The 26,130-nt window shown below is 48.0% G+C and overlaps 1 protein-coding gene and 1 pseudogene across 1 annotated transcript; both read left to right on the forward strand.

Moving 5' to 3' along the window:
* Positions 1–6,597: 6,597 nt before the first annotated feature.
* LOC141743213 (inositol 1,4,5-trisphosphate receptor-interacting protein-like 1) lies at positions 6,598–8,094 on the forward strand. Its single transcript, XM_074586939.1, has one exon. It carries the CDS (start codon positions 6,598–6,600, stop codon positions 8,092–8,094), a length of 1,497 nt encoding a protein of 498 aa, XP_074443040.1.
* A 4,254-nt stretch (positions 8,095–12,348) lies between these two features.
* LOC141743072 (inositol 1,4,5-trisphosphate receptor-interacting protein-like 1) lies at positions 12,349–13,837 on the forward strand (annotated as a pseudogene).
* Positions 13,838–26,130: the final 12,293 nt, after the last annotated feature.

Here is a 26,130-nt window from a genome sequence, read left to right on the forward strand (position 1 = left end):
TTGCCTTAACATATCTCTAAGTGATGAAGTTAAATGTTTTCTCTCTTCTGCATCTGCAGCTGCCTCTTGGTTCCTCTTCTCCACCCATCTCATGGGAGCTGAGGGTGAGCATGGACCAGCTGAACCATTTTGGCAGTGTGTCCTCCTGGTTGCCTTCCTTCATGTTTGCCTTGGCAATGGGACTGAGAGTCTTGTCATTTGTGTAACTAACCATTTGTGTAACTTGCTTGGCAATGAAGAGAGAGTCAGCACTGTGCAAGCACACAGGCAGTTATAACACCAGCTGTGAAAAATCACAGTCTAACTAATGATAGAAATAAGTTACTAATAGTTAAACTTCCCCTCTCGCCAGCCTCTCCTCCCTTACAAACTCACTGAATCACACTGTCCAAGGCCAGAAGGAGCCGTTTCACCACCCACTGTGACCTGCTGAGCTTTGCAGGCCATCCCTTTCTGCTGAGTTAACCCTGCACTGACCCAGCTAAACTGTGTGTGGCTCAGGCATATCTTCCTGCATCCAGCCGTGACCCGAAGGGCAGGCTGAGGCAGTGCAGACATCCCGCTGGTCCTCCTGAGAAATGCCTCTCCTTTCCTGTGGTGATTTGCCTGGGTCTCCATGGGTTTTATTCATCATTAACACCTGTGAAGCTGAGCTGGCCAAGCAGAGGCTTTGTCATGGGGCAATGCCTTATTGCCAGTCTCTGAGGAATAGGAGTGTGCGGAAAGGATGGATAAAAGAACATCCAGGAGAAGAATATTTTCATACCTACTATATATCTTCTAAACTAGATGGTGTTTTCAGCCTGCTGACAAAATCTACTTAACACGTCGCGCTAAACTTCAGCTCCCAGACTGCAAAAAGTCTCACTCTGGGCTGCTATTACCGTCTCCTCCACAGTGAAACGTTCTGCATGATTTAGTTAGCAAAGCACTGAGAAAGAATACTACAGGTTGAGATGAGCTTTATTCCAGAGTTTACCTATCTAAAATGATTAATGCATGCTTAATAACTTCAAAGATTTCCCATCTCTTCAGAAGGAGGGGGTTTCTTCAAAGCTTTCAAACAGAGAGTCTCCCTTTCGAATTGATGAAGGCATGGTCCCAGTGGAGATTTTATATTGCCAGTATGTACTCCTTCAAAGATTTCATTGTTGGCATGCTGCATTTGAAGATTTCCTGCCCTCTGTTACCCATTCATTTCATTTTTCAAAAAAAGAAAAGGAAAAAGAACAAGAAAATCATATCATTGGTGTCCTCTTCAAAGCAATTTCATGTCACACCCCTGAACCCTGGAGAGGAACAGTGTACACCAAATTTAGGGAGTTGCTGTAGAGTAATTAGCATCTCTGAGGAAAAGAGCTGCCCTTTCCTAGAATTTTTTTCCTTCCTGGGAACTGTCTTTGATGTGCTTTGATTCAATTGCCAGATCATTTTTCAGATTAAATGCTGAACAATAAGTAATTCTTCAGTGAGTTCATCATTCACCTGGAAGGTTTTTGGATCAAGAAGACACCCACTCATAAGTCTAGATGGATTTAAAGGTGCTTTCAAGAATGTCAGAGCAAAATCTTCTAGGATTTTTAGAAGTAAAGGAAAATGCTTATCACATGGAGTTGCTAAGACTGTAGGAACACCGACTAACTTCTTGTTTTGTAGCTGTTTGTGGAAAGAGAAGTACAATAATACATTAACATCTGGAATTCATATTTTAAAAGTTTGCAGGGACTGCTAAAATTTCTAGCTGCTTCACTTCCACTACTCAGTCCTATTGATATAGTTTAAAGTAGATCTGAGAAAGATATAATTCTTCTAATGGTTTAATCAATTTACGAACACTGCTTTTACTCCTATTTTCCCCTGTGTAATAAATTGTTAATTAGTGTGTGTCAGCAACACATGAAAAAAATAAAGTCCCAGCCTGTATAGGCTGCCGAGAAAAGGAGGTTATTTCTGAAACTGTACATAAACCTGTGTAAACTGGTAGAGCTGAGATTCCAAAGCAGAGGTGTCCACATCCCAAATAAACAGTAGTGCTCCATTGTTTTGAATTGTTCTTTCTAGTTGTCCTTTGTTTTGCCTAGTGAGTACATTCATCAGCTCTTCATGGCTCAGTAATTCATGAAATTCTCTTTCCATTAAAAATAAATACTGCATTTTATATCCTTAAGATGGACCCCATATTCGATTGTCTTTTCTGTGGCAGTGTATATTGAAAACTATAAAATTATAATACAACTATTAATCCGCTGTATCTGCTTGTACCTAATTTTTATTAAAAATGTATTGTGCTCCAGCTGGCTCATAAATTACAACGCGGTTGAAAAGGCTCCAGTTGGATTACTTCTGAAGGAGAACATATTGAAATAAAGAAAGGCTTACTGATTAATATTTTGACTTTATATACAGTGTTACTAAGGTAGCAGCTTGATTACCATAGAAAAGAATTTGTAGTTAACTATATTGCAGATGTGGTGAATGTAACAATGTGAAAGTTGTGGAAAGTAGCATTTACCAAAGAAACAACATTATCATCCCTGATCAAATCTTTCATGTCATCTTCTCCTTTTATGAATGACATAAAAAACCTACTTTGTTTCAACAGTAAATTAATACATTTACAGGAATGTGGCAGAATCTGGAATCACATACCATCTGTTCTCTGTCTCTCAACTGCTACCACTGATTGGTTTTGATGGCCCTTCTAAAAATGCCTAGAAATAGCTGAAATAGCTTTCTCTTTAGTTTTAATACCATGAGAAGCAAAACTGCTTAATAACTTCTCATTTGTGAAGTAAATGGAAAGGAGAAATTAGGATATTTGGCTTATAAACAAGTAGGGGCCTCCTTTCCCCTTTTGTATGCTTAACAGTCAACACAATTTTGGGGGTAAAATTTATACATTAAAAAAAACCCCCATGGAACTCAGTGAGTAAACTGAGAAATTTCATCTGAAAGTTGAATTATTCCAACTTGCACTTGCTGCCTAAGACCAAAAACACAAGTTAAATGCACACGATGCACCCAGTTGTTAAACTGGAGGCTGTGACTGCTCATGGGTGGCAGAAGCTCACTGAAAAAATGAGCTATAGGCAAATGGGCACACAGGAGCTTGGACTACAGCCCCCATGGGGCCTGGTAGCTCCATTTCCAGTCTGAAACAGTTTGATTTCAGGGTGGGTTTTTTTTTCCATAAAAAGCTTAGTTTCCAACACAGCCCTTTGCATTTTTTGTCTGTCTCACATCTTCTCTCATTCTTTCTCACACAGGCACACCAGAAGCACACCAGGCTATGCTCCTTTTTAATTGATAAGATGACAGAGAAGGTGAATTTTCTCTTACATTTGTGAGTTAAATGAGAATAAAGACCCTTTATTGTCTGTACTTTGTTCCTGAAGTTTTGCCAACAATAATGTTGGCTTTATTAGCTGTGTAGGACTGAAGATGCTATCGTGGTGTCAGACCACATACCAAGATGCAGGACTGCATATGTTTTTAATTTTCCTGTTATTTGTCTTGTCCTCTTTGGTCAGCCAAAGACTCGTGAGAATACCATCAAGCAATGAAACAGAAATGGAGTATTGTATTGGAAACAGCAGTGGCAGCTGTATTACATAGAAAGAAAAGATTACTTAATGGCTGCCTTCCACAATTTTCTGGGCCAGCCATACAAGGAGATTTACAAACGCTCTCTTAAGGTGTCAGTGTAAGAACATAAGCATTATCCTTGATGTACCATAATGCTGACTGACAAGATATACACATGATAAGACTACTTGAGAGAGTAAAGTGGTATTCCTTTTGATCACAGGTATTTACAGTCATATGTAAAGCTCAATTCATTCCCTTCTCTATCTGATAGCAATGAGGCAGAACACGGGATTTAATACAGAGTGATTACTGGGTAGTGAAATAAATAAAAATAACCAGAGGGATTTTGATGCCCTGCAGTATACATGACCTTTCTGCCCACTTGGACAGACAGGCTCCCAAGCAGTTGGTTGATGTGTACACATGGCACCTGGATGAGACACCCCACATGAGTGTATGGCCTCGCATCACATCTTGTGGTGGTTCAACCCCAGGTGGGAGGTAGGAGCACACAGCCGCTCATGCAGTTCTTCCCCTTCCCCACAGAAGGACAGGAAGAAGAGGGAGAAAAAAACAACTCATGACAACTCAAGACAGCTTAATAGAACAATAACAGAAAAGGAAAATAACAATAATAATGACACAAGTCACTCTCACCACCCGGTGAACTGGTACCTTCATGAGCAGTGATTGCCGATTCCCCCCACCACTCCCTGGCCAACCCCTATTTACATATGGAGCATGACACCTATGGTATGGAATAATCCATTGGCGATTCCGTTCTGTCTATGCTCCTTCTCAGCTTCTATGGGAAGATGAAAAAAGTCCTTGAATAGTATAAACACCACCTAGCAACAGCTAAAGCAATATGCATTACTGATATTCCTTTCACTGCAATCACTAGAAAGAAAATTTAACTCCTTCCCAACTGAAACCAGGACACATCTGAGCTTCAAAAAAGTAATTTATTTGCATTTGTGAGTATTTTCCTTTTTTTTTATTCATTATACGCCTTTTTACAGGCAATTCCTCTGGAGTTTCAGTCCTTGGTTGCTAGGAGTTTCTGAGCAATAGCTGACTATGGCATCATTGCTGGTGTCTGAGCAAAGCTCTTTCTAGTTCTGAGACTATGCAAATGGTGAGCAAACAGATGTATCAATTAATATGAGACACTTTCACTACAGCAAATCCAACTGATTGAGGCTATCTAAGGAAAAAAAATTTAGAAAACAATTCCAATGATGGGAACCTTTGCGTTTTTATTCCTTTCAGAATTTTCACTCCAATGCCTCCCTCCTACCTTTACTTTGCTTTCTTTCTCTGGCCAGAAGAGGAACACAAGGCACTGAGACCATAACTTCTGTGAGGAGAAAGTTGTAAGTACAGACTGAAATTTCTTGGATTTCTAAGGAAAAGAGGAGGAAGGACATCCCACACCAAGAGGATACACCTTGGGTTTCTAAAATTCACATTAACTTTTATTTCAAAACGTTTAATTTTCTTGAAATTGGGAATTTTTCTCAATGAATAAAAAGACTAGCTTTAGCTTAATATGTATCGTTTCAACTTTCTAAATCCCTACTGAAAAACTGTTTCACAAAAATTCTGGGGATGATAATGACACAATCAGCTGAGGAAACTGCCACCAAAGGCTTGTGGGGGTGCCCATGTTCATTATTTACAGAGAAATTAATATGTTCCTGTGAACTTATTAACTGTGTTACCCAGTTCCCACATGCTGTACAATGACACCAGGCCAGTGCCTCAGGGGCTGAGCTCTTTTGGAAGCACCAACACAAGTTTCTTCAGCACAATACACTAGACCCACTCAGCATCGTCATCCTGCAGGCAAGTGTGCTGCCAAACGTTTATTACTGCTGGAATTTGAGGTAGTTTGATATATCAAACTGAATTACCTCCAGCATTGTCCTGACTTGTAGAGGAGAATGACACTCGTCCTTCCTCTCCCCAAAACGGCTCCTCCTTTTACAGCAGTCAGAAAGCAAGGCCAGAAGATCCCTGTACTCGGTGCCGTTCAATGTATCCAAGCTTGCAAATGGGTAATGAAATACGGCACCTGCAGGAACTTGTAAGCAGTATCAAAAAGTGTGTGAAACATTAAACAGGGGAAAGAATTCAGTAGCTATGTACATTAATTATTGCTTAAAAAAATGTTCTAAGGAAATTCCAGCACACAGTTCTAGATCTGTGCATGAATAATCCCTAAGTATAGCGGGTAAGCGATCCCTAAATATACACTGTGATCTGGAGTCGCTCCTCAAAAGTGACTAATAGCATGCTAAACTTTGAGATCGTAGCTAAGTCATGGAAAGGACTGATTGCGCAGGTATCATCCTGTAGACATAAACCCTTGAGCAAGACTGGGACTAGCACTGGATCCAGCTGCCCCTGGACTCCTCTCTGAGAAGGAGTCTGGAAAGCAACAGGGTCCTCTCTGAACCTCCTGACTCAACGGGAGGCTCTCCCTCACAGTTCTGACTGACCCTGCCCTCCATGCAGTAAATGACCGATTGCACCTCGCCATCGAATCCTCTTAAAACACACTCACATTTACTACAAAAAGCTGTCACTGAGCCGGGGTGGGGGGTGCCCAAGGGCGGGGCTGGCTGCCGGCCTGTGATGCGCTCTGTCGCCTGGGACACCACAGGGGACGCATCACAATTTGGGGGGGTGGCTATAAAAGGCACCAGCAGCAGCGCTGCCCCAGTACGGCCTGGGCTAGCGGTGAGTGGGCTGGCGGGGGGAGGCTGGGCTGGACCAGGACCGGGGCAGAAACGCTGGCCCCCGGGGGGTGGGTTCTCACCCAGCATCGAGGGCCCAGCCACTGGCCCCTGGGCTGGGCAAAGGCCTTGCTGCCTCCCCGCTGCCTCGTCCCCTCCCCTACCTGCCCCCAGCTCCCTGTGGCTCCCGTCCCCATTCCCCCTGACGCCAGCTCCCTCCCTCCCTCCCAGCCCCACTGAACCCCTTCTCTCCCTACTCCTACAGGCTATGGCTGCAACAAGAGTCCTCGCCTTGCTTGTGCTAAGCATCTTCCAGTTCCTGCCGATGGTCGGCGATGAGCAGGATGATGGCAAGCATGAGCGCGTGCAGCAGCGTGTGGAGCAGCTGAGCCTGGAGATGACTCGGCTGCTGCAGGACCATGAGTGGAGCAGCTTGGACTGGGGAGCCCTGGTCTTTGCTGCCTTGCAGCAGTGGCAGTTCTGGGCGATTGCTGGAGTCCCAGTCCTGCTCTTCAGGCTCTGCTGGTGGCTCCGGAAAAGGAGCCAACGGCCAGAGATCAGCCATGAAGAGGAGTGCTCCAGCAGCAGCACAGAGCTGGAGGAGGAAGCGTGTGAAGGAGGAGATTCTGATGAAGAGGGGCGTCTGGTCAGGGATTATGCAAAGCGCATCCAATTGTCAGTGAAGAGCATGGCCTACAGGAGACAGGTGGTGGAAGAGCTGGCGAGCGACCTCCTCACTGTCTTACAAGGACGCTTGTCAAATAGTTTCTTCCTGGCGCTGCAGCCAGCCATCGGGGTGGGCAGCGCCTTTGAAGGTTGGAGTCCCGCTGGGCATGATGCTGTCTACCACCTGCTTGTGCCCGTGAAGCCCCCCCGGGGGCACACCTTCCACCTGGAGCTGGGCGCTGCGGGGGAGATGCCGGCAAAGAACTGCGTCCGCGTGGAGCTGGAGTGCACCTGCACCAGGGACCAAGGCATGGAGAATGTGCTGTGCTTCCTCCACCAACGCGAGGAGGGGCTAGGCAGAAATCAGGTTTTGAGCTTCCTAGGCATCCTCTGCACCGGCTCCTACCTAGATATCGAGAAGACTGCCCGCTGGTTCCAGAAGTTGGTGAGGTCAGCCTGGCGGGAGATGCCTCAGTCGCGTCTCTACACTATGAAGGTGCTGCCTTCCAGCCGCTCCTGCAAGCTGCAGCTGACAAACGCCTCCGGGAGATCCCTCTTCATTGAGATGATGTTTGGGGTGCAGCGAGGCGACTCGGACATCTTCCTGAGCAGCCAGACTGCAGAAGCCGCCTTCACCCCAAGCACCACGTGGGCAGAGACCTATGATGTGGCAGAGGCAAAGTTCTTCAGGCATGTGGCCAGGCAGGCCCCGCGTGACACCTCCCACCTCCAATGCCTGCAGCTCTGCGCTGGTAGCCTGGTGGGCACAGGCTTTTCCTCTGATGTCTTGAAAACGGTTGTGATGCACCTCCTGAACACCATACCCCCGTCAAGCTGGAGAAGGAGGGAATTCCTGATGCGGCTGCAGGATATCATGTGGTACCTGCACGGCTGCTTGGAGGAAAAATGCCTGCACCACTTCTTCTTTGGTAATGAGAACATGCCTGAGGACATCGTCTTGCCCGCAGCCTTCCAAGTGGCTGAGCCAATCAACCTCTTCCAGTGCCTGCTGCAGGATCCAGCTGCCCACGCCAAGGCACTGCGTGACTTTGAGGAAGTGCAAGGTCGGCTCACAAGACTGGTCTTCTGCGGAGACTGAAAGAGGTCTTCCCGGGCAGAGCTGTGTTTGTGTCCCCTTGACTGCCCGTGCATCTTTGAAGAGCATCCCTTCCTTCTAGGAGCTCTACTTTGCGCAAAGTTGACAATAAAGAGTGTGTTTGAACAAAAGCTGCATCTCTGAGTGAGTGCGCATCAGTTTTTTGGGGAATGCGGGCACAGGGGGCTGAGTGCTGATGTGGTGGGCTCTGGTTTCACTGATTCTCTAGCTACGGCTCCCCATCCTGCCTGTGCTCCTGCACTGGGGCAACGGGAATAATTTGTCACCCTCCACAGCTGGGCACATTGCCTGGGTGGCTCCGCAGGGAGGGAGCCTGACGTGGCTTCCTTGGGGGCCATACACAAAGCAAGCCCTGGGAGCGCCATAGCATTGCCCTCGGGTGACCCCAGCGAGGTGGGAATGACGCGGGCCGAGTGGGGAGCCCTTTGCACGGGGGACAAGTGACACGACGGCAGAGCGGGGCTCTGGCGGCTCTGGCTCCTGTACCAACATGAGACTCATGCTCCACACCCTCTCGTCACCTCAAGCTTGGGTTCCCACCACTTTAACACGGGAGACTTAACACGTGCAGCAAGGTTAAAGAAAGCTTTTGAGATGCCTCCAATTCCAGGCATGCACTGGCGCAGTCCGTGCCACGTTTCTGAGAAGCAGTGGCCTGGCAGCAGCCATGGCGGCAGGAGAGCTGCACTTATCCCTGCCTTTGGGACACCTCTAGTGGAAATCCAAGGATGGTCTATGGGAGAAGATTTGGAAGATCTTCGATAGTTATCACGTCAAAAGAACTGCCCGTGTCTGAGTGCTAAAGAAGCCCAACGGGTGCCTGGTGCCCATCAGCCCAAGGGACGTGGCTTTTCCGGGCTCTGCGAGGGCCGTGCTGTTTTAAAACCAACTCTTGCCTTTTATCACAGCAGACCTAGTTGGGGCCAGCTCTGCTGTCTGTCTCTCCTGGCCCCGGGCTCTGAGCTTCTCCTCCAAGCCCAATCTGAGAGCAAAATGCCAGCTCCTCTCAGAAGCACTGCCCCAGGGTGTAGCGAGAGGTGCAGCGAGTCACTGAGTGTCTGCCCAAGCCATCACTGCCCGTGTTACACTGCTGATGTGCCTTCTGGAGAAGTGGACACCTTCACAGCTGCCCTGGATCAACGAGCCACCCGAACTAGCACTCTGCGCTGTCACTGTGAAGCTTCATGCTGGAACTCAGTCGCGTTGGGGGCAAGATGTCCTGCAGACGGGGTTCGGCCACTGAAAGCCTGCCACAGCCCTTGACATACTGCTTCACAAGGGTCTCTGCACAGTTCCCTCTGCCGCCAGGAGATCTCAGGCTTGCAAGATAGCTCTGGGGGGTGTCTGAGGGCATTTCTGTGCCCCTGACACCCTTGGGCTGTGTGTGGGAGGGACTGGCAGGTCGGCAGGTCCTGAGGCAGTTGGGGGGTGCTGGCTGTCCCCGCGGCCCCTTCCAACCATGGGAGGGGTTTGGAAACCTTCACAACTGGCCTGTGCCAAGCCAGGAGAGAGACTGGGATGCAAAGTACAGAAATTCAAGAGTAACGCTTTATTCATGCGCATGAGGTGTCCCGTTCAAATTGGCGCACCCTGAATGCGGTTTTACATGAGGTTCTTCTACCTCTCTCTACCATTCAGGTACAACATGATGTGGCCAATCCCTACTTAACACACGCATACTACAATTTTCAAAGCAGCTCTGATTCTGTGGCGTCGCCATCCATCTGCTTCTGTCTTGATCTGCACGACCCTGGGCTTGGTCTGGCTACAGCTCCTTCTCTCTGGTGCCAGGCAAGGGGAGGGTTTCACAGAGGTGGTAGAGGGGCTAGGATGCAGACATGATAGTCCGGGATTGGGGAATTCAGGGCATGGGAGTAACGGACAGGATCCAGGAAAAGTCAAGCCGGCAGAGTTGAGCCACCCACCCGCATTAGAACCTGTGCCACTAGGAAAGCACGCAAGGTATTAGCAATTGGAGATTCCTTACTGGGAGGCGCTGAAGCAGCTCTTTGCCGTCCAGACAATTTCTCCAGAGAAGTTTGCTGCCCACCAGGAGCTCACACTCGGGACGTCACTGAGAGGCTGCCAAGACCTGAACCCTGCAGGTTATCACCCACTCCTACTACACGATGTAGGGTCTGACGACACTGTGACGAGGCAACTTAGAACCATCCAGAGAGACTGTATGTTCCTTGGAGCAATGTTCAAAGGATGAGGAGCAGAGGTGGTGTTCTCCTCTCTCCTCCCAGTCAGAGGAAGGGGTTCAGGAAGGAGGAGGCAAATTGAACAGGTGAATGCCTGGCTGCACAGCTGCTGCTCAAGCTTCTGTGATTGTGGATCACAGAAAAAGGTGCTGGCTCCTGTGATCGTGGATCAATGTTGGAGAAGCTGGATCTGTTGGGAGCTGATGGCATTCCCCTGACCTCATACTGCAGGGAAAAAGACGGGAGAATGGGCGACACAGAAAGGAAAGGGAAATGCCCGCGCAGCAGCCCTCTGCCAACAGCGTCAGCGTGCTCCTCGCAATGGTCTCCCCAGCACAGCAGCTGGTGAAGACCGTGGCGGCTGCAAAGATGATTTTTGCACTGCTTTCCCTTCACACTGTCATGACTGTGGTGGTGATTTGACAAGGGCCAAGAAACTCCCTGGCAGCTCTGGCTGGGCAGGGACCAAGTGAGAGGAACCGCTGAGGTGTTTCCATGTGTTCACCGGGATCAAGGCAAAGCATCTGCCCATCCCAGACACTCCTTGGGGAGTTGGTGCCACAGAACAGAACGTGCTGGACATGGAGAAGCTGGAGAAGCATGGAGAAGCTGCAACCCCCAAAGAGGGAGTTGCTCGTTGGGAAATCTCCACCCGCACCCCCAACATCACCCTTGGGAAATGGCTCCTTGGAAGCAGTGTCCTCTCGCCGTGGCACAGTTGGAACAGAGGTCCTGCTATGGACAGGCCCCATCCCACCACCAGGATATGCACCACCACCTACCCATCAGTGTCATGAAGGCACCGAGAGCACACCCACCATCGCAAGCTCAGAGGCCAGCACCAAGGCAGCCGATTCCATCACTCAGGATGGGATCTCAAGGAGCAAGTAAAGCATCCACAGGCCACAATGCCCCTTTTTATGTTTGCTAAGGGTTTGGGGCTGCCTCTGTGATGGTGTGGTCCCCGCCAGGCACCATTGTGACCTTTATAGCCCATAACCCTGCCCAAGCAATAACCACCTGTGGTGGTCACAATGGGTGCATCTGGTCATGATGGTGGCATCCGGGGCTCCAAGGTGGTTTTGGGGAGTCAGATAAAAACACAATAGCCAAGGACCAACTTAAGCAATGCTGGTACTGTGGTCAATATGCAAATAGGGCTACAGGGCAACCATCTTACCCCCATAAATAGTCAACCCCCCAAGAGCCTTTGTAATTCTCCTGCACGGCAGCATCTCCCCTTAAGTAGCAACGCCTCTCAAGATTACTTCTCGAGATGCAGAGATTCCTTGACACAACAGATCCTGGGTAAGTGACTAACAGCACGCTAAACTCTGAAATCTCAGCTAAGTGATACAAAGGATTGATTGGGAAGATACAGTCCTTTTGACATAAACCCTTGACCAGGTCTGGGACTGGATACAGCTGCCCCTGGACTTCTCTCTGAGAAGGAGTTTGGAAAGCAAGAGGGTCCTCTCTGAACCTCCTGACTCAACGGGAGGCTCTCCCTCACAGTTCTGACTGACCCTGCCCTCCATGCAGTAAATGACCGATTGCACCTCGCCATCGAATCTTGTTGAAACACAGTCACATTGACCATCAAACGCTGCCGCTGAGCCGGGGTGGGGGGTGCCCAAGGGCAGGGCTGGCTGCCGGCCTGTGATGCGTTCTGTCGCCTGGGACACCACAGGGGACATGTCACAATGGGGGGCAGCTATAAAAGGCGCCAGCAGCAGCGCTGCCCCAGTACGGCCTGGGCTAGCGGTGAGTGGGCTGGCGGGGGGAGGCTGGGCTGGACCAGGGCCGGGGCAGAAACGCCGGCCCCCGTGGGGTGGGTTCTCACCCAGCATCGAGGGCCCAGCCACTGGCCCCTGGGCTGGGCAAAGGCCTTGCTGCCTCCTCGCTGCCTCGTCCCCTCCCCTACCTGCCCCCAGCTCCCTGTGGCTCCCGTCCCCATTCCCCCTGACGCCAGCTCCCTCCCTCCCTCCCTCCCAGCCCCACTGAACCCCTTCTCTCCCTACTCCTACAGGCTATGGCTGCAATAAGGGTCCTCGCCTTGCTTGTGCTAAGCATCTTCCAGCTCCTGCCGATGGTCGGCGATGAGCAGGATGATGGCAAGCATGAGCGCGTGCAGCAGCGTGTGGAGCAGCTGAGCCTGGAGATGACTCGGCTGCTGCAGGAGCACGAGTGGAGCAGCTTTGGGAAGCCCTGCTCTTTGCTGCCTTGCAGCAGTGGCAGTTCTGGGCGATTGCTGGAGTCCCAGTCCTGCTCTTCAGGCTCTGCTGGTGGCTCCGGAAAAGGAGCCAACGGCCAGAGATCAGCCATGAAGAGGAGAGCTCCAGCAGCAGCACAGAGCTGGAGGAGGAAGCGTGTGAAGGAGGAGATTCTGATGAAGAGGGGCGTCTGGTCAGGGATTATGCAAAGCGCATCCAATTGTCAGTGAAGAGCATGGTCTACAGGAGACAGGTGGTGGAAGAGCTGGCGAGCGGCCTCCTCGCTGTCTTACAAGAACGCTTGTCAAATAGTTTCTTCCCGGCGCTGCAGCCAGCCATCGGGGTGGGCAGCGCCTTTGAAGGTTGGAGTCCTGCTGGGCATGATGCTGTCTACCACCTGCTCGTGCCCCTGAAGCCTCCCCATGGCCATGCCTTCCACTTGGAGCTGGCCACCGCAGGGCAGATGCCGGCAAAGAACTGCGTCCGTGTGGAGCTGGAGTGCACCTGCACGAGGGACCAATGTGTGGAGGACATGCTGTGCTTCCTCCACCACCCTGAGGAAATGCTGCAGAGCAATCAGGATTCCACCCTCCTAAGCACCTTCTGCACTGGCTCCTACCTCCATGCGCAGAAAATTGCCTGCTGGTTTCAGAACTTGGTGATCTCAGCCTGGGGGGAGATGACTCAGTCGCGTCACTACAGTATGGAGATGCTGCCTTCCAGCCGCTCCTGCAAGCTGCAGCTGACAAATGCCTCTGGGAGATCCCTCTTGGTTGAGATGGTGTTTGGGGTGCAGCAAGGCAACTCGGACATTTTCCTCAGCAGCCAGACTACAGAGGCCATCTTCACCCCAAGCACAACTTGGGCAGAGACCTACGCTGTGGCAGAGGCAAAGTTCTTCAGGCGTATGGCCAGGCAGGGTGTGACACCCTCTACCTCAACTGCCTGCAGCTCTGTGCCAGTATCCTTGTGAGCGCAGGCTTTTCCTCCTATACTTGGAAGACGGTTGTCATGCACCTCCTCAACACCATACCCCCGTCAAGCTGGAGCAGGTGGGACTTCATGATGCGGCTGCAGGATATTACGTGCTACCTGCATGGCTGCTTGGAGGAGAAACGCCTGGACCACTTCTTCTTCGGGAATGAGAACATGCCTGAGGACATCACCTTGCCCGCAGCCTTCCAAGCGGCTGAGCCGATCAACCTCTTCCAGTGCCTGGTGCAGGATCCAGCTGCCCATGCCAAGGCACTGCGTGAGTTTGAGGAACTGCAAGATCGGCTCACAAGACTGCAGGTCTTTGGCGTCTGAAAGGTCTTCACAAACGGAGCTCTGTTTGTGTCCCCTAGACTGCCCGCACCTCTTCGAGAGCATCCCTTCCTTCTGGGAGCTTTATTTTGTACAAAGTTGTCAATAAACAGTGTGTTTGAACAACAGCTGCATCTCTGAGTGAGTTTGCATCAGTTTTTTCATAGAATCATGGAATTGTTAGGGTTGGAAGGGACCTTAAAGATCATCTAGTTCCAACCCCCCTGCCATGGGCAGGGACACCTCCCACTAGATCAGGTTGCTCAGAGACCCATCCAGCCTGGCCTTAAAAACTTCCAGGGATGGGGCTTCCACCACCTCTCTGGGCAACCTGTTCCAGTGTCTCACCACCCTCGTGGTGAAGAACTTCTTCCTAATGTCCAATCTGAATCAACCCATCTTTAGGTTTAATCCATTCCCTCTCGTCCTACCATTACCCGACATCCTAAAAAGTCCCTCACCAGCTTTCTTGTAGGCCCCCTTAAGATACTGGTAGGCCACTATAAGGTCTCCTCGGAGCCTTCTTTTCTCCAGACGGAACAACGCCAACTCTCTCAGTCTGTCTTCATAGGAGAGGTGCTACAGCCCTCTGATCATCCTCGTGGCCTTTCTCTGGACATGTTCCAGCACGTCCATATTTCTCTTGTAGTAGGGGCTCCAGAATTGGACGCAGTACTCCAGGTGGGGTCTCACGAGAGTGGAGCAGAGGGGGAGAATCACCTCCCTTGACCTGCTGGCCACGCTTCACCTGATGCAGCCCAGCATACGATTGGCTTTCTGGGCTGCTAGTGCACACTGGCAGCTCACGTTGAGCCTCTCGTCCACCAGCACCCCCAAGGCCTTTTCTTCAGGGCTGCTCTCAAGCCAGTCACCGCCCAGCCTATATCGGTGCTTGGGATCGCCCCAACCCAGATGGAGGACCTTGCACTTGGTCTTTTTGAACCTAATGAGGTTGGCACGGGCCCACCTCTCCAGCCTGTCAAGGTCCCTCTGGATGGCATGTCTTCCCTCCAGCGTGTCAGCCGCCCCACACAGCTTGGTGTTGTTGGCAAACTTGCGGAGGCTGCACTTTATGCCACTGTCCATGTTGCTGACAAGGATGTTAAACAAGGCCAGTCCCAGTACTGATCCTTCAGGGACTCCACTTGTCACTGGCCTCCACTTGGACATGGACCCATGGGCAACGGTTTTAAACTAGAGCAGGGTGGGTTTAGATCAGACATTAGGAAGAAGTTCTTCCCAATGAGGGTGGTGAAACACTGGAATAGGTTGTCCAGAGAGGTGGTGGAGGCCCCATCCCCGGAGACATTCAAGGCCAGGCTTGATGAGGCTCTGAGCAACCTGATCTAGTTAAAGATGTCCCTGCTTACTGCAGGGCAGCTGGACTAGATGACCTTTAAAGGTCCCTTCCAACCCAACACATTCTATGATTCTATGATCTTGTCATTGACTGCTTCAGCAATTCACAAACTATACACTCGTGTGATGGGTCACGCTAACTCTGAAGGAGCCTTTTGCCGTGTGATCTGCAGTTAACACGTCACCAGGAGATTTTGGAACTGTACCTTTTAATACATGTTATTTTGCTTTGAAGGTGCACAAAGGCTCAGCGTACTGAGAGCTTCCTCAAAACACCTTGGGCTCTGTCCTATACACATCGATTGATGGAGCCATTAAGACCTGAATGGACGAACAGTAATGATTCCATTTGGACCGATCCAATTTCAATGACATTGTCTCATACAATTCCATTAACATTGGGGCTGTTACAACCTCAGTGACAGATTATTATTTCTTTTAAAAAAGGAAAAGGAAATTAACAGAATATATTGAATTGCACTGAATTGAGACAATAAATAATGGAATGTACCAGACACTAACCTCTCCCTTCTGTAATTCCAGGAGGAAAAATAGACATATTTACCAGAAAGTTGATGACATATGTAGCACTTACCTTAAAATATGTGGCAAATCCTTATAACATATGGTTAGAATTATGAAACTGGCTTGATCTCATATTGGCTGCAATATAACTTCAGGTGTAGGATTAGACAGTATGTATCTATCTATACCTATCTAACAATGGTCACTGCTGCAGTTACTGAGAAAAACACACTGCCAAGTAAGTGCTCTATAATGGAAGAAATGAATTTAAAGAGCTAAGTTTTTTGAAGGCACAATAGGACCAGTGACAAAATGAAGTGTGACCCACTAGACCCTACATTAATATGCAAGGCTGATATTTGCATGGACAGAGGAAGGGATGGCCTGTGTAAGTGTACCCAGAAGCCTTCCTCTTCCTCCAGGGCTACTTGAGGGCACAATCTAAGTAGCTCTATTCCCCAAGAGGAACAAGAGCTATACCATATTAGATGATCTTATACCATAAACTTTTGTTTGTCTAAAAGGATTTCTTTTGACTAAGATTTCTATAACTAATCACAATCTCTGACAGATCCCCACCCTTAATTCATCTCATCCTGATGAAAATTTGCACACCTCCACTGCTATTAAACAGTATCAGGACAGTTTTGTACTGTCTGAAGAATTTGACACAAAAAGAAGGACATTATTCCTTGAACTAGCTTACTGGATTCAGCTTCAGAGTGAATGTCATGATCTTTGAAGATGCTATTCATAGTACTTATTCCCACTGGATATCCAGCACCTGAAAACACATTTCTTGAATGCACAAGCACATTCTAGGGATTAGTGTAAAGATACCACGAGGAATCATGCTAAGAAGCTGTGCCTTCCATCTCCATGATATTGTCAACTCCTTAATCCTTGCTAGCATAGGATGATGACACAGGCACAGAACACGGGCCACACAGATGAGAAAATGTGCAAAGGGAACATTTTTAAAAGTGGATACAAAAATGAGCCGGCAGTGAATTTGCAATTCCACTTGTTGCACCCTCTTTTGAAAATGTGTCTTCTTTGCATTTGCTTTCAGCAAATTTTCCGCTGTTTTCTAGCCCCCTTAAGTAATTCCTGTGCATTTGTGGTGTGGTAGTTTGCTATCTATTGCATTCAGAGATGGTAAGGCTGTCTGTTCTTTTTTGTCAAGCCCCTCATTTCCCATTTGCACTGCTGCTGGCATCAGCAGCTCTGTTGCAATTCCCTGTCACTTGCAGTAAACCAAGTGAAGAGACTAGACAGAAGAAGGACAAAGGCCATTCCTACAGCATTCAGGTGAGTTCAAGACCCCTTAGTGATTCTTCCCATTCATTTTACCCTTAGATAAACCCCTTTATCTTCAGTGGAGATAACCCGCTTTACTGTAGTATCAGAAAGCAGATAATCAGTTGTGGCTTTTGGCAATGCCTGACAGCACCAGGTCTGATGGTCCAGGCTGAGCGAGAACCATGTGCACGTGCAGCTCGGAGCCCAGCGGGATCATCAAACCCCTCCAACACACCAGCACCTCCCTCAGGGCCACCCGCCAATGAAAAGAAGATCTCATCCTCCCAGCTTACAGCCTGCTCTGCTTCGCCAGAGACATCTAACCCTCCGCCCAACACTGCTCCTGCCCCAGCACCCCCACCTCCACCACCTCCACCCCCACCCTCTGGCACAGCAGCGGTGACCCCCATGTCCCCCATGATGAATACACCTCCAGCCCCTCCGATCCCTGGCATCCCTCCACCCCAACCCGCATTGCCTGGCATGAGGGGCATCCCTCCCCCTCCACCCCTGTTGCCCAGCATGGTGGGTATCCCTCCCCCTCTTCCCCCATTGCCTGGTATGGGTGGCATCCCTCCCTCTCCACCTCTCCTGCCTGGCACAGCAGGAAACCGTATAGAAGCCGTGGTGGCCTCCCAGTTCAGCTGCCCTCTTGGCTCGGGCAGGCCTCCCCCCAAGACAGTGAAGACGCCAACACTGAGAATGAAGAAGCTGAACTGGCAGAAGCTGCCCTCCAACGTGGTGAGAGGTGGGTGCTTCTGTCATAGAGTCACCGCTGCTTTAGGGGTGACACTATCTTTGAGTTTATCAAATGCGGTCGATTGCCTTTAGATACAGAACTTCCCTGATTTCCATTACCTCTGACCTTCAGAGCTTAAATAGTAGTAGTTTGGAATAGCTTGTTTATAACTTTGAAATTAAAAGAAGGGGGAGGGATGGGAATATTTCCCTAATCCACCATGACATAGAATTATAGAATCATAGGATGTGTTGTGTTGGAAGGGACCTTTAAAGGTCATCTAGTCCAACCCCCCTGCAGTAAGCAGGGACATCTTTAACTAGATCAGGTTGCTCAGAGCCTCATCAAGCCTGGCCTTGAATGTCTCCAGGGACGGGGCCTCCACCACCTCTCTGGGAAACCTGTGCCAGTGTTTCACTACCCTCATTGGGAAGAACTTCTTCCTAATGTCTGATCTAAACCTACCCTGCTCTAGTTTAAAACCATTGCCCCTCGTCTGTTTACTACATGCCCCTGCAAACAGCCCCTCCCCAGCTTTCTTACAGGCCCCCTTTAGGTACTGGAAGGCTGCTCTAAGGTCTTCCTGGAGCCTTCTTTTCTCCAGGATGAACAACCCCAGCTCCCTCAGCCTGTCATGCCTTAGACTTGAGTTCTCAACAGGTTCTGATCTGAGTGCCCCAGACTTTAATTCTCCAGTTCATCTATACTTGCATCTGGCTATGTAAAAGTCATGTTAAAGTCATATTAAAGAGGAATGGGAATCATTGACTTGTCTCTTGATTTTTGGGTTCCATTTCCCTGTCCTAGTGGATCCAAAGAGAAGCATGACATCTGAGAAGAGGCCAGGACAGGCAATGTCAGCTTTGTCCTAGACAAGCAAGGCATCCACTGCATGGAGGCCGGCGTAGGTGAAGTCTAAATGAGGCGTGTGACCAAGTAACCAAGCCAGGCGGGAAACCTGCTCAGCTCAGCTCAAACCCAACGGCTCTTTTCAGAGCCCAAAAAAGGTCACTCGCGGAGAGTGCCGGCCCGCCCGTAGCGGAGCCGGGCAATCATGGCAAAAAGGGTCTTTTCCCGAGTTTTTCTGAGGCTGGGACAAGCGCGGGCAGCGGCAGGGACCCGCTGGCAGCTCGCGCGAGGGCGGTGGCACGTGACAGGTGCGACATTTCTTCCTGAGACATCTTTTCGAAATTGCATCTCCCGTTTGAAAAATCAACCTCTTCCTTTGAAGCTGAGTGTCACTTTTATTCCCTTTCCTGTTTCTGGTTGCTAGAAAGTGATAATATTTCAGTCAAAGAACGTAAAATGCTTTGCATTACTTGCAAACAGTTACATTTCAAAATCTAGATTAATTTTAAGATTAATTAAAATCATAATTATAGCCAAAGTAGAAGCCAACTGTATTTTATGCCGTTCTTTGAATAAACTTAATGATAGACACAAAGCTGACCACAAATATCAAATCATGCCTATTTTAGTTTCCTTCCTATCTGAGTGTTTGAATGACTTTTTCTAGTTTATGGCTTTGGGATTAATTAAGCTGTTAGACCAAAGTTAACAATATGGTGTCATGATGAGATGTCCTGCAGTTAAGGCTAAGTAAAAAGCCTTTAAGTGGTAAATTGGTGAATGAAGATGTTTATTACCCCGATTATTGCTAGCTACTTAGTCTGACTGTGCCCTCTCTAAAACACCCCTAAGAATTTTGACCCTTCTATCACATAAGGCTCAGTGTGATGAAGAGTTTAAGGAAACAGACCAGAGTTCACAGAAAGTAAAACTATGTGCAAGATTTGCTAAAAAATTCTTGGAGTGTAGTCCAGGAAGATCAGCCCAGAGGAGCAGCCATGTTAACTGTTAGCCAGGACGGTACTTACTGGTTAAGAGCACAGGTCACTGTAAAGAGCTTTATATTGGTACTCAGAAGAACATAGATTTGTTAATCACAGTGAGCTCAGTATGTGACTGGGAAGTCTGGGTGTTCATGTGCATGAATAATTGTGAATTCAGCTGTATTAATAATGTGTTACCTAAATTGTGCTTGGGTCAGCGTCTACCCTCACACAGCCTTTGTGGTTTCCAAGTCTGACCACCGTGTTAATATGCTCACTGGTTTTATACCCTCTGTGTGCCTGCATTAACCCAGTTGGAGCTTGAGCTGGTATTGCCACTTGGTGCCAGCAGCCAGGCTGTTGTGAAAATGAATAAAGAGAATGTAAGTTCTCTGAGCTTCACACACACATATTTGTCTCACCCAGACCCATGGCTTTGACCCTTTGAAAAATTTCACTAGATTATCTTTGATTTGCATTGGATTTGCACTCTATGATCTCAAAGGCCTCTTCCAACCATGAAGATTCTAATTGCTTCTTTTTTGTTTCCCAGCTCTTTGTGAGCTCTCTGCATCTTTTCTATTGTCTCCCATTCAGTATGAAGAGGTCAACTCCCATTTCTGATTCACCCTTTATGATAACTTCTGTTTGTACTGCCAGACAATACTTTAGTTTTCACTCCCTATCCACTGATCCACAAACTTATATTAAGTTAATCTCTCTAATTACTCCTTAAAAGTCTCCTTTGAACACAGAACCCCCAAACACTACTATTTCACCAATAGACTACTTGTTACAGTGTTGAAGGAGTTAAGTAGGAGGGTTTTTAGTTTTCTGTACTGGAATAGGATTTAGCAGGCTCTGATCCAGCATGAAGAGGGAAATGGTCTTATTTTAGTTGGGATATGATGGCTCCTTCAACATGACTGCTTTAAGGAAAATGCTAAAGGAATGATTCCCCCTGCCCGAATCCCACCAGCTGTGCAAGATGCTGAAGTTATCTCCTGTGAGGGAATTGCAAACTTTCACATCGCAGCCCATGGGGAAGAATATCCTGGGAAGAAAAAGCCTCCATCCCATACATGCCATCCAGGTCTGAGTAAAACTAGGTAAGGAGCACTTCCCCCTTGCAGAGTAGACCTGTAGATGCAAAAGGGCTTTTTGCAAGGAGAGTGAGAAATGCATTGCCCCCACAGTATTGTATGAAAAGCAAGAGACCAGACTACACTTGTATTATTGAGGCACAGGTACTTGCCTAAAGACTTACAGATTTACAAATGGGGACTAAGAAATTTTATGGAAAAAATTAACAGAGCTAGCAATAGTTGCAGTTTTAAAAGACTAAAAACCTGACAATGCCCCTTGGTTACAAGCTGCCCCAGCATTGCCTGTACTGCCACACCTCTAAAGAAATATAGCTGGCAAGAAAATCCACTTGACTGTGCATATAATAGCTATCAGCTAAGCCAGCTTTTTTCCCCAAGGGCTCCTGAGAAGTTCTTTGCTTGAATTCTCAACCACCAAGGAGCTCCAGGTGTTGATAGAAATAACTAAAACCAGTGCCTGGTTCTCCAAGCAAGGAAGCTGAGTGCATTGTCCTTCTTATGGACAATTCTTACTGAATTCTTATGGAATTTTTTTAACTCGTGCAGACCTGAGATCCCCAGATGCATTCCTGTCCTTCAAGGCAGTGGTAAAGGTGATACCTTAGTAAACTGAGAGGTACTGTAACCCAGCAGAAAAGGGGCACTTGAAAAGGCCTAGAAGAGAAGACGACTCCAATGTAACAAGCTGTGGTAGTACATTTTTAACAGACAATTTTATGTTAGTCAAGGGCAAATCTTGGGGGATTTTCTGACCCTTTCTGATTTGGTGTCTATTTGTGGTTATTATTTCGATAGGTGCATTTCAGAGAAATCAAGAAAGTTCACAGTAACTTTGAAGTGCCATATGATATTTTTCAAACATGCCCATTTGCCACCTACAACTTTCCCTATTGCTGCTCACAAACCTTAATTTTGCTGTATGTTAGGTCAGACTGTTTGGGGATACAAAACATAACCACTGCTTAGATAATGTCCATCTTCACTTATGGCTGACTGTAGGCAGGTCACAGCCTCCCTGTGACTCCAGCAACAGCATTGCTGTCTCTGAGCGCTTCAGTAGGTGCAGAGATGATATGTGATTAATGAAGGCACAGAGAGACATGTCTGTTAAAATCTATGCAAAATAGAGGTAAAACATGATAAAGTTAATGCAGTCTGGTTTTACCCCTCCATGTGCTCACAGATCCTGCATGCGCAATATTTCTGTATGGCAGGGGGAGATGCTACTGTTTTGGTTAACAAGGGAAGCCATCAAGGATCAAAATCCATATCCTTGGTTTTTAGCTAATTACCTGCAGCTACTGTGCTGGTGGAGGATGAGGCGAGGCTAGTTATCCCCTGATAACACAGAAGCACAGCACACTGGTGGTCCATTCTGTGTGCTGGCTCCCAGTTTGCTCTCCCTTGGGTCAGTATGTCTTAAGTGTGAGGAGCATAAGGATGTTGAAGTGTGGCCAAGGGTTCCTTGTCCTCTTCAGAGAGATTTTACTCTCCCACCCCTCTTCTTTCTATGTTGCTTCCAAAAGTGATGGCTCCGCAGTTTGCTGGTATTATCTTGGTCCATGGTGATATGTTTTCCTCTTGGTAGAATTTCAGTTTCAGCCAGAGCTGATTCAGGGTATCTACAGCTGATCCACTGTGTTGCCTTTGGTTTTATGGCAGGGTTTCTAAACACCTGTGAAGTTTTCACTTTTTCTGTTAAATCATCATGTTCTTGCTACACTCCTCCTAGTTCTACCATGGAGCTAAAATTCCTGAGCAAATCAGCTCAACACTCCTGCTCTCTTCCATATCTTTAAGCTTCTTTCCAAAACCCATACAAATCTTCAACAAAGTCTTTTAACTTAACTACTTAATTAAGAAATCACTGACCTGCCTTTCAAAACTTTTTTGAGTAGTTGGTCTTATTTGCAGTTGTAGGGAAGTTACAAAAGCATAGCTTGGAACTATCAGCTAAAATAATTTTTTCACACTCAAATAACTGCTTTTAACCCATAGGGCACTAAGTGGACTTGCACTATTTCCCATAAGAAAAACTCAGTTCTGATAGAAGATAATAAAAATTTTTTACAAAGGTTTCTACCTAAGATATCTAATATTTACAAGTAAACAAAAAGACTGGGGTTGTTCCTGGTTTTCATTTTACAGAAGTGGGCAGAAGGGGAGGGAAGAAATGAGGTAATATGAACAGTTTCCTATTTACTCTTGTTCTTGCCTTCCCTCTAACGTGCCCCAAATAGTGCACAGTTACTGCTCACCCAAACTTCACAATTCCTAAAGCAGGATAGCAATGACTGTGCGAGTCTTATTAGCAGCCATGGATAAAGAGCCTTGTAGTTTGGTAGCCCAGTGCAGAGCTGAAATTCTTGGCTTGGCTCCAGCAGCAGAGGTTTGCCCCTTCAAGCACTGCTGAAACAATTGATTTTATTTTCCCGAGAGAGAAAATGAGTTAGGTGTAGCTGACAAAGATTTTCCATGGAACATTTTTCAAGCGTTGCTGGTTTTCTTTCTTTAAAATCTGGAGACATGAGGATGATTATAGTGAAAATATTTTGCATTAAGCAAATTTTTAGGTCTGTGTGAGTAGGTTGACTAGAGGTCGGGGTTTTTTTTGCCCATAGGTCTGGTAAAAGGTCTGTGCTTGCCCACATGAAAGGCCCTATTATCTCTCACTGCAAATACGCACACTAGGCTTTTCTCTCATCCATATGACCTATCAGGGCTTTCCCAACTGTTATGGTTTGAAGAACCCACAACAATTTATTGTCAACAATTATTCTATTACCTGATGACCCTTCCCCACCTGGGAAGTGGAATCATGAAAAACAAGGAAACCTGAGGACTGAAATATAAACAGATTTAATACCAAATAATTAACATTAATAATACTAGAGAAGCAGTATTGATCCCAATACCAATATAAGATATACAAGGATTATACTCAGCCAATTCTATCAGTAGGAAGGTGTGCACTCCCAGCAATGGACAGCAAATGTCGGATAATGTGAGTGCTACAGCTTTGGGAGGAAGGGAAGGGCTCAGGGGTTTGGCACTGGGGCAAGAAGTTCTCAGAATCACAGCCATCACAGAAGAGAGAGAACCCCTCATCAAACTTTCTAATTTATATCAAATGTGATGTTCATGGTATGAAATAATCCTGTTGCCCATCTTGGGTCAAGTGCCTGGGTCTCATTTCTCCTTGTCCCTGCACTTGGTGAGCTCAAAAACACTGAGACCTTGAAACCTGCATACCATATCTGGCTATAAAGTAAATATTTTCACAAATTTAGACACTAGAGTCTTCTAAACATGCAGTTTTCCCAAGCATTAGAAGACACCTTACTGAAATATAGAATTACTGAGAGAGAAATTAATCCTGTGTTGCTCAAACCAGGACACCAACCCAACCCACCAGGGATGAAGCATTTAACATTTATAACTCAACCTAGCCAGAAGGCAAAGCCCTCCAGCTGTGGCAGGGCTCTTTACCCCTCTGGTAAAGTTTTGGTTCCTGCCCCTCCTCAGGGAAAGCAGAGCTCAGATGGGAAATGCTGGGAGGAGGAGCTGCCTCTTGGCTTGTTTGCAGGGTGCGTGGAGGCCCGCCAGTTCTTGATGCTGAGATGACACTGGGAAGGGATCCTAATGGCAGCTCCTGGCAGTTCATTAGCACCATCAAAGTGTTCTGCCCATCCATTAAATGTCATTACCCTTAGTGAACTTAATGCTATCTTAGGATTGCATTTCAGTCTATCTGATATCTGTGCAGAGGTGCTGGCAGCAGGGAGCTGTTGGGTGGCCTCTGTGAGGCAAGGCCAGTGCCACCCTGTGCCAGACATGGCCACTTCCAGCTGGTTCCAGATGGCTCCAACAGACTCACCACAGGACACAGCTGAGCCCCTCAGCCAAGATGGTCCCTTCCCAGAGGGGAAAGCATATTTAAGAAATGGTAAAAGCACTGCGTGGCAGCTGTGAGAGGGAGGAGTGAAAAAACATGTGAGAGTAGCAGCCCCACAGCCATGGTGTGAAGAAGGCGGGGTGGAGGTGCTTCAGGTGCTGGAGTAGAGATGCCCCTGTAGCCCATGCAGGACCTTGATGGAGCAGATACCCACACTGCTGCATGAGGAGGACCCCACAGCAGAACAAGTGGATGTGCTCTGAAGGAAGCTGCAGCCTGTGGAGAGTCTATGCTGGAGCAGTGTCCTGGCAGGACCTGTGGCCCCATGGAGAGGAGCCCACAGTGGAGCAGCACCCCCCACCCCCTTCAAAGGAGCCCCTGGGAGCACGAGGGACCAGGGTGTGGGGCGTAAAGCTCCAGAGGGGAGCTCATCTGGTGAGAGGGAGCTCAGTCATGGTGTCTACCCAGTAGAAGGCTGTGTCTTCTGCACTTGCCAGAGCAGTCGTAGCAACACAGACAGAGCTCTAATGGAAGCATGCAGCCACCCAGGCCTCTGGTTGCAGGGGGTGCCACAACCTCTCAGGGCTAATGGAAGGTAGTAGGGAGAACACCTGTGTGAGGTGCTATCAGGTGGATGATCTACTCAGCCTGGTGGCAGGCCTAAAAGAGGAAGCAGAAAGGATACTGAGCATCAGGGAGTGTGAGAAAGAAATCGATTAGTGGAATTGGGCTCTGACCTCCCTGAGAGAGAAACTGGAACAGCCGCCAAAAAAAAATCCACGTTAAAGGAGATCCTGCACCCTCCCCCTGCCAGACTGAAGGCAGTAGCCAAAAAGAGAGCTGTGAATGTAGGCAAGTCTGTGCTAGGGGTGGCAAGTGAACCCCCTCCTTGCCCACCTCCCCTAACCAGGTGCCTCTGTACAATAGGTATGAGGCTCTCAAGGAGGTAGGCCAAACCATGGATGATGTGGGGAGGGGGCCAAGGAAGCTGGTTAGTATTCAAGGATCCCAAGAAAGAGCTCATCAGGCAAAAAAGCCAGGAGGCCTGCAGGGTTGAACAAGGAGCTCCTGGACAAGCTCAAAAGCAAAAAGGAAGCCTACAGAGGGTGGAAGCAAGGACAGGTAGACTGGGAGTAATACAGAGAAAATGTCTGAGCAGCCAGGAACCAGATTAGGCAAGCTAAAGCCCAGATAGAATTAAATCTGGCCAGGGACATCAAGACAACAACAAGAAAAGGACAACAAGAAAAACTTCTATAAGTATGTCAGAGATAAAGGGAAGACTAGGGAAGATGTGGGTCCTCTCTGAAAGGAAACAGAAGACCTGGCCACACAGCATATAGAGAAGACTGAGATACTGAATGACTTTGTCACCTCAGTCTTCACAGTCAAGGGCTCTAACAACACTGGGCTTTGAGCAACCTGGTCTAGTGGAAGGTGTCCCTACCCATGGCAGGGGGGTTGGAACACGATGATCTTTAAGGTCCCTTCCAACCAGAATCATTCTATGATTTCCTCCAAAAATGTCTCGCTCTTGA

Source organism: Larus michahellis, chromosome 4 (genome assembly GCF_964199755.1).
Source record: "Larus michahellis chromosome 4, bLarMic1.1, whole genome shotgun sequence".
In the NCBI taxonomy this organism is placed as follows: Eukaryota; Metazoa; Chordata; class Aves; order Charadriiformes; family Laridae; genus Larus; species Larus michahellis.